At 42.6% G+C, this 9,477-nt stretch overlaps 1 protein-coding gene across 1 annotated transcript; it reads right to left on the reverse strand.

Annotated features, from left to right (window-relative positions):
* Positions 1–1,829: 1,829 nt before the first annotated feature.
* On the reverse strand, positions 1,830–5,896 carry LOC112890384 (pheromone-processing carboxypeptidase KEX1-like). The gene is made up of 2 exons (XM_025957285.1): positions 5,846–5,896; positions 1,830–2,222 (listed from the first exon to the last, which is right to left on the reverse strand). Exons 1-2 carry the CDS (start codon positions 5,894–5,896, stop codon positions 1,830–1,832), a joined length of 444 nt encoding a protein of 147 aa, XP_025813070.1.
* Between the last annotated feature and the right edge of the window lie 3,581 nt (positions 5,897–9,477).

Consider the following 9,477-nt stretch of genomic DNA (forward strand, 5'->3'; position numbering starts at 1 on the left):
ACAGGGATTAGAAGGAGAAGATCAGTGAATAGGCTGTAGCATCTTTGGCTGGTAAGGGCATCGGGCAGATCAGCTCTACTCGTCGTCAAATGGTGAAGGAAGAAGTGGGGAGGAACCTGCCCGAGACCAAATTGCCGGGCTGCTATGACCGGCTGGTAGAACTCATAACCTGGCTTGATGATTCAGTTAGAGGTGCTCATACCAACTGGAAGGAAGCAAGGGCGAATCATGATAGAGTATAAAAGCCGAGTGCTATCATCATCGGCAAAATCAGCCAATCTAAAGGTGATTGGGTTCTCAAAAATTTTAGAATCAGTATAAGGAAGGAAGATAGGGTTGTCTAGACCCCTATAGAATATCCTAAACCAGTTTGAAGCAGCTAAAAGATTCAACTTGCTGCCAGGAAGACTGTACAGAGCCTGGCCGAAACTGGTACACCTGATTTGCCTCCCACTCTGATCTGGAAAGGAGTTATTGTCCAAAACAGGGAAGTTTGGGATGAAGTCCTGAAAATATAGGTGAGCCCATAACTGGATGAACCACCAGGGACCACCGGTCCTGAGTTTCTTTTGGGTAAGTAGGCTCAAAGACATTAGGTGGAGATATATATACACTTCCCCAAGAAATAATTTACCAAGGCCAACAGTACTACCTTTGGACAGTTCATATGCTAGGGGAAGATAGTTCTTGGTTGGGGCAAGGGAAGGACCACAGAATAAGAAGTGTTCCAACCAAAGATTTAGAAAGGCCGTATGCTCCTTCTCAGTCACAGGGCCTTTGGTTTTGATATGCTGGTTCAGGTATGCACCCCAGTTTGTGCACTCCGTTTTGGAGAATAGTTTGAAGGGGACTTCGGGCAGTCTGAAGGTAGAGGGGCAAGATGATGAGATGTCCAAACCAGTAATCATCACTATGTCCAGGAGGGTTGGAGTCATTAGCCCATGACCAAATAAGAAGCAGTTCAAGGCATTGGATCAAAAGTAGCCGATGTTTTTCAGAAGGATCTCGTTCTTCTCAAGAGGGGACAAAGATAGAGACAGAGCATCGGCTATCCCTATGGTTTCCCATGTGGGCTGATAAGTTTTTGCTACTCTGTTGTACCAGGTCACACAGCCCTCGGGAGGATTTGGCTAGGCACGCAGGCTGTCGGCCCAGGAATCTAAGTCTATATTCTGGCTCACGAACGGGATTCAATTGGCCTCACAAGAAATCAGATCTTCGGGTTTCTCATAAGAACGAGTCCCGAGACAAAAAGAATTGGGGGAAGAAGGATGCGGCAAAAGAATATCTGAAACCTGAAGAAACAATAAGAGCCAAATAACTGGAGAAAGATCATTTAATGATGCAAGGGATCTAATAATTACTGCATTAAATTAGCAAAGGTCAGAGTTTTACCTTCAGAAAAAGGACACACGCATTGGCATTTGAAGATCCTGCCATCTGAAACCCCAACGAAGATCGAGACCCTAGAAACTAGATCTAGGGTTGGCGGTGCATGTTTTGAGTTCGTGCTCTAAGGCTTTGGTCCGGGTCTTTGCGATTAGGGTTTATGAGCAAAGGGTTTTGGAGAGTAACTTGGATTCGGGGAATCTTTGAAGATCTGTTTCGGGAAGGTTCCGTATTTAAGCAGAAAATGGAATTGATTTGAGAATCGACTCAGATCCAAATCGGTATTTTAAGGAAAGGAACCGATGCGTTGCCATCGGCTCCCAAGATCGGCTTTTGATAAATTGTGGTTTAAAATAAAAGGATTTTATTTATAAGGGGAAATGAGTACAAAAGGGGAGCCGATTGCTCCTAGAGCCAATCTATTGGCTTAATCCCACGATCTACCACCAGTAGGTGCTGGAGACTCTGCGGCACTTGATCGGAGGAGCCATGCTGGTGTCATTGTCGTCATCGCTGCTGTCGTCGTCGCCGTCATCGTCTCCATCGCTATCTCTACTGAAGCCAATGCTATCTTCGGCTTCTTCATCTTCATCATCATTGTTGTCGTCATTGTCCTCCGATGATCCGCCAAGCAGGTAGCCTCCTACTACCGAGTCCTCCTTGGTTGATGAAGAATCGACTTCCTCCTTCGAGGAGAAGAAATCCCCATCCCAGGACATGTCGTTCTCGTCATCTTCATCCAACTCCCCGCCGAGGAGAAGCTGGAGGTCTTCACCATCGGTCAGGGATTCGTTGCCCTCTGACCAGGTCTGGAAGTCCCACTCCTCTGCATCCTAATGCAAAGGAGCGCAGGCCTCATAGCCGGCAATGGGGTCGTATTCTAGAGTGGCTTCTCGGGTGGACTCAGACTCAAAGGAAATGACAGAGGAAGCAGAGGAAGAAGAAGCCATTGCAAGAGAAGGAAAAGTTGTATTAGGTGCGGTTGCTAATGGCTGAAGGAAGGAGATGAGAGAAAGAAACCTACCGGGGGCAGGTTTATAAAGATAGAGTGGAATATGAATCGGCACCATGACGGTTTACAAGGAGTTTGATGCAGAGCAGTCACATCCCCTAGAAGTTGAAGAGGCATGCGTGTACGGATTTTGGAAGTCGAAGAGGCAGGGCGATGAAAAAGAAAAATGGTTTCGGAATATTATTGCCGAAACCAGGGGGGCATGTGTTATTGCCACAATTTAGCTGGACCAGAAGGTGGGCTGCCAAGCAAGATGAGCTCAAAAGATAATCGTAGTGGGCTTGCGAATCCGCCCCTGCGCTGGCGTTTGAGGCCAGGATTGGCCATGTATCTAGATAGGTGTGTGCATTTAAAATAGTTTAGATAGAGATAGCCAGGATTTATGTCGTGGTTAGTTAGGATTGGTTAGGAAAGGCAAGTCTCTGGACTATAAATATGTACCTTGGACTACGAATGAAAGACGAACAAACAATCATTCACAACAACTCTCGGCGCATTGCCACCCTTGTTCTAGGGTTTCTCGGGTAAGTGCCGTGTAGCCCCGATCACGCTTTGCGTGATCAGGGCAGCATCGTTCCTACCTATCTACCTTTGTGTTTCTCATACCGAAGCATTATTGATGGCGAGTAACACTAGTTATCTTGGCATTTATAGAGTAACATCGGCTCTTCCATGCTTTATTCATGTATCGTTTGTTACCTGTAAACGTTTAGCTGTCCTAGTGCCCGATCTCGGGTGTAAGGGCACACCTTGCTCTGTTCTTGATTAGTAGATCCAATCTGTTATGGTTAGTCTTTGTTCATCAAAAATTTAGCTTAACATCTGCATGATTAGGCCCTTCAAACGGGTTGAACTTCCGGCAGTACGCTTGATGCTTTGTTTCAACTTAAAGAGGGATTGTTCCAGGAATCGGCTCTCTGTTGGTTTTTAGGCCTCTGTTTAGGTTGCTATTCTGTTACCTTAAAAACTGTTAGGCTCAATTACGTGTAGGATGTTCTGGTTATGCAGTGAAAGCTTTAACCTTCGTAGATCGGATTAGCTTACTAGTTACAGAGCAAGTTTTATATTACCATCGGATATGCGTGCTTTATTTAAATATTTAGATCCGATCTAATACTGGACACAATCGGCTCTTTACAGCCGATATCGGGAATCACCCGATGAGCCGATCACGGCTCGGACTAATGTTTACAAATGTCTGTGCATGCAGGAAACTAACATAAATCACTTCTACACCTTCCTGATCAGGTACAAGGTCAGGTGGCACGCCTAGAAACCTAGACGCCAGGTCGTGTGCTGGATCCTGGGCTGTTGACCGAGGGACCGGGGCCCACCAGCAGTCCAGGAGCCTCCCGGCTCCTCGTGTTGCCTGTCACTGCTCGTCGGTGGGTTTTGACCGACAACACCAAGTCAAACCCCCTAGACATACACACTTGGCACTCCAGACCATCTAAACCATCTACAAAATATATGGGTCTCGTTGAGACCTATTGTTAATATAACTAGTGGGGGTCAAACCCGTATCAGACCAGAGGCATCACTAAATACGCCCACGACCAAGGATTCTACTAGCCCTAGATATGCAGGATTCTTATGGTCCACAGGTAGGACCGTCGACCTCGGTGCGCTACCACTATGAGAGCCCCATCTCTCGAGGACTCTCGTACCTCTCGGACCGTGTTAGCATCATCGACGAGCACACACAGCAGATACAACATAACCTAGCACACAACACCTACCCAACCTAGCAGAACTGGAGGATGGCTTCATCCACCAAGTACGATGTGTCGAGTGTCTTGCGCCATCTGAGCATCGACCCCCGCTGAGCTTCATCCAAGGTAAGGAGAGGCACCATGTATCTAGGTAAGTCTTCCTACCCCATCATGCTGTTCAAGAGATGTTATTCCTATGACAAATAAAACAAAAATAAATAAATTTAAATTACAAAATAATATATATATGTTTAAATGAAAATTTTATAGAAAATCCAAAAGTATTGCTTGCTTTTAGTGAAAAAAATCAACTCATGTGTGGAAATCCGTGTAAACTCGTTACCATGGAAATGATGAATAGTTGCTTTGTTCATGCTCTACAAGTGCCTAATACACAACTTGTTACTCCCCTTGTACTTCAGTTCTTTGGCACATGGTAGTTCCTATCTTAGGAAATTTAGTTCTTGTTGGAGCATGAGCTTAGATTCCAACTTTTGGTTGCCGTGAGAATTGATATGGTTGCAACTGGATTAAATCTGCATGCTCTAGTAGGGAACCTATTGAAATTTCTTTAAAATAAATCATGGTGAAGATTTTCCCTTTGGTTTTATATGTCCTACCTAGAGCCATAATGTGTTACTACTTAAATCTAGCATAAACTATCTTATTACTTTGAGCTTTATTGAATTGTGAGTCCGCTTGAGGAAGATACTTTTCATCTTCCGATCTTTCTGCTCTGCGTACCCATTTCTTTACTAGCCCCAATATGTCTGGCATGCCAACTACCTACTTCGGATATTAACATCCACCTTCGCCTATTGAAAATAACCCAAAATCTCCATAGTGAACCTATCCATCCAAAAATGGTCTACTCCAATAAATACTCCATTTCAAGGCGCTTCTACCATCTTTGGAGTATGGGTCATCTTCTAGAAAAAAATATGAAAACGAGAAAACAAAAGAAAGGGGACAATGATCCATATCTCTTCTAGGAGTTGCAAATAAGGAGTTCAAATAAAAGACAAAAAAATTAATTATGTGGATCCATATTCTTCCTCTCCCCTGAACATTACACATTCCTTAAGATCGAGATTCAATTGAGTAGCACCCTCCTGCGAACCACACTTCCACTTGGCAATACAAATGTCCAAGGTATGCTACACTCTTCACACCTACAAACTCAACATATCAGCCTTAGAGTAGGAAGAGGATGGTCAAAATTTATACCATGGTGAGGTCTATACACCTTGAGCGACAAGAGATACCACTAGGGAATATCTAAACCTTTTTGGAAACAGAACTTCAAAAACTCCAAGATAGGAATGTGAACAAGAAGTAGGAAATATTTCGGTGATGACTGTTCATTCACTCAACCACCAAAGACAAGGAATGAAAAAGCAGATACACCCCAATGCAGAAACCAAAGGTATGAGTTCTACAAAGTGCCAACTTATTCAAGCTACCTATGGACAAGAGTGGTAGGTTGTGCATAAGGTACTTGTACGGTGTGGACATTAATTGACGCAGCTCCTGATCTACCGAGCCTAAGTCCTTGCTTTGCTCGAGGATGAGTAGAAATCTAAGCTTGGGGGTGTGTTGTCGGTCATTGAATCACACCTTGATCATCAACTTCTTGAGAATAAAATAGAACTTTATACTATGTTCCACACATATTTTGCTTACACTAATAGAGTTCCAGGGTGCCTTGACCATCATAGGTCATTGGACTAACCGCCTTCCAGATGCAATTAGGGCCGCACACAGCGAAGGCGTTGGAATCCATTGGCCAGCCGGCCCCACTTCATTGCCAATTGTCCAACCGCTTCACCGACCTCATCCTCATCAACTCTAGACTATAAATAGGATTGCACCCATCACTTGTAGATACACAATAAAGGAGCTCTCACTCTCTTTAACTTTCTAGAGTTAGGTTGTAGTAGTTTGGGAGTTAGAGTCGAGCCGAGCTTGTATATGGAATCCGGAGTCATCAGCAGATGTCTGGAATAGCTCTTATATCTTTTCCTTTAATATTTATCAATATAGTTATCTTCTTTATCTTTCAAGTGAGCTTTACTTTCCATATTTATTTATCTTTACAAGTTATCTTGACTTGAGTTGTGAAAGTATTTACCTCTAGTTTAGAATTAGTTTTCTATCTTATTTATCAAGATCTTACCCTACGGGTATTCTAGTTCGAACTAGGAAGCTCAAGTTAGTATCCTAGGTTGAAGGGGACTTCTCTAAAAGGCCTCAAGAGAAATCCTAGCATCAAGAATAGATGTGGTGTCTAGGCTTAGTGCTAACTTGAAGTGTGTTCTACCCCACAGAACTGTGTGGTAGGCAGCAGGTGGTGACAGCCCTGTCTGTCTTTTCTAGTTCACCATATTTGGGTAGTTTCATAAGAGTAGTGGTCCACTATTCATAACTCTCTTCTTACCCCTTTCTGAAGTTCCTGCCTGAGGTCAACTTTGGTTTCCTATTATCCAGTTAGAAGCCAATTCTTGTCTAGTGAGACTCCCTCAATTAGTTTAGAAGTATTTTAAGAGTCTTTCTCACGCGTTGTTCTCCCAGCTAACTACTGGTCTAAGGTTAGAGTCTCCTATGTCACTGTCACTGCCAGTCCCTTATCCTTCATATCCAATTTACCCCTATTATGTACCTTTGTCATTTGCTTCGGTGATTCTCTTTAACTATGGTGTTTCCCTGATGAAATATACGATATTATGGGATACTCCAAGTAAAATTCTATAGTGGTAATTCTATGCGCTTGCGGAATATCAATTCTTTGGGGCATAAGAAACACCAATAGGCACTAGAGCTAGTGTTGTAGTTTTTTTATCTGCGGATTTCTCATCTTATCTTTAGGGTCTATTGGATAAGGTTCTCTATTGTTTGTATCTAGAAGTAGAAGTATTAGGTTATACCTTCAGGTGTGGTGCCTAGACTAGTCGCTTTACTTGATTTGCACCTAATCCGAGGATAGTAGTGCTATTCGGTAGGTGGTGATAACTCTCGTGTCAGAGCGGTTGGTGTCCTAGAACTTAGGAGTGGCGGGATGACTTCCCTTCTCATCCCTGTTTGGAGTTAGTTGCTCATGGTTTTCTTTCGTTTCCTTTCATTAATGATTATTATTAGTTTCCTTTCGTTTGAATATGTCGTATGTAAGCCAATTTTAGACATAGCTAGCTTTGTGGCCCACAGGCAGAGATGCAACACATTACCTTGCAGCACACGCGGTGAAAGGATCGTGACGCGCAAGGACTGTAATGTAATTTCCCAGGTATATATAGCCACTACTAAAAAAGGGATTTTAGGGCTAGATAAAAATATATTTTTAGGGGCGGGTGCGGTACCCGCCCCTACTTCTCGCAGCTAGAAATGTTATTTTAGGTGCGGGTAATGTGCCTGCACTTGAAAATAATTTCTAGGGGCGAGTCATGCTAGAAAATAAAAAATTAGAAAAAAATTGAAAATAGCAAAATAAAAAAGAAAAAATATTGCAGTGAACCAACCACCACCGTAACTCCTGTAGCATCGAGGTATTATTTTTTGATGAAATATGCATACTTGCATCACTCGGGGTTCGAACTGCATACTTTAAGCCTCACGCGTATCTTTCTCTCCACCATACTACACAGTCACTTATGACTCTATGGGGTATGCTATTATTTTATATTAACTCTGAAATTGATTTGTAGGGGCGGGTGATGCCACCACTCGCCCCTAAAAATATTTTTCTACTTTATTCCAAAAATTCATTTAAATCTTTACATATAGCAAAACAAATAAAAAAGTGAAACTTCTCCACTATGGTTATTGTGAATTGTAATTAAAAAAATATACTAAGTATATTTCAGTGTAGATAAAGGTTAAGATTGTCGAAACCTCAAAATGTGACTTGAGATGTATGAGATATTATATAGTCATAGCTATTAGATAACTTATAATAATTTTTTGGACTATTAAATTACCCTAAAAGGAAAGTTATCAAGTACAAAATTGTAGGTCTCGTCAATATATACAATATTGGTATAAAGTTTGACTTCATCTCAGATAAGTTATGAATTTTTTACGTGAAACTATTTGTAGGAGCGGGTTATGCCATCGTCCGCCCACAAAAATGCATTTCTAGGGGCGGGTGATAGCGTCACCGGCCCGTAAAAGTGGTGGTCATTTCCAGCGATGGGTGGCGCCATCACCCGCTCCCTAAAAATGTATTTCCAGGAGCGGGTGAATTGCTACAATGACCCCGCTCCATTTATAGAACCGGGTTATCATTTGGACCATCTCTAGAAAAAACGGGGTTGTTTCTACGAATCATTTTTTGTAGTGAGTTAAGCCTTTTCCTCCTCCATCCTCGCCATCCAACGTGATGAGCAACTAATTAATTTGTCCTGTGCTCGCCATGGGGAACGACAGCACATCCCGGGAACCGAATGGCACCACCAGAACAATAATGGACACGATGTTGGATAAGCTGTGGGAATTCCAGGATACGGGATTCACCATCAAGTTCATGGAGGCTGGAAGGTGCATGGAGGAGTTTGTGAAGGTAGGGTGGACATGCTTGGAGGTGGTCGACGATGACAAGGACTCTGTGGCAACGTGCGTCAAGGCGACGACAGCACTGTCACACCCAGTTTTGGAAAGGAACCGAATGCATCTCATATGTGCGCCAGGATCAAGTTCCACACATATGATAGACGATACAAGTGTGTACCCGAAATAATAACATAACAAAAGAGAGTATCATAGTACTTTATTACATCACCGAAAGTCTTAATCTTAAACGAATAAATAATATTTATAACTAGCAGCGGACTTCAACTTCACAGGTAGATGACTGGGAGACATACGCCTAGAACTCCTCAAGATCTTCAGAGAACTCCGGACAATTATCTTGTTCTAAGAAGCATTGGTTTTAATAAAGCAAGCGTGAGTACACTTATGGCTGGTACTCAGCAAGTGGAGTAAATTATATGACATGCAAGGCCAAGATTAAGGAAAAGCTGACATGATTTAACTGCGATAAGCATTTTTAGTTGACCAAGTTTTATTTAGCAAGCATTAACTAAATGTAAGTATATACCAACCCTTAAATAAATAAAAGAGATAAGATAACAACAATAAATAAAGAACATCAATTTAGATCATCTTTAAGTTTAATTATCATGTGAGTGTCCAAGCCGCTCTTAACCGTGAGCACGGCTGATATATCAGTTTTCACTCTGCAGAGGTTATACACTTTACCCACAACTCGTGTTTCCCTTGATGCCCGGGTTTGCAAAGCCCTTAAACACTTCCAAGGTGAGTGGCAGGGATTCACTACGAGGCCTTTACAAAGATTCCCTAACTTGCAACAGT

The sequence above is a fragment of the Panicum hallii genome, chromosome 4 (assembly GCF_002211085.1).
Source record: "Panicum hallii strain FIL2 chromosome 4, PHallii_v3.1, whole genome shotgun sequence".
Classification (NCBI taxonomy): domain Eukaryota; kingdom Viridiplantae; phylum Streptophyta; class Magnoliopsida; order Poales; family Poaceae; genus Panicum; species Panicum hallii.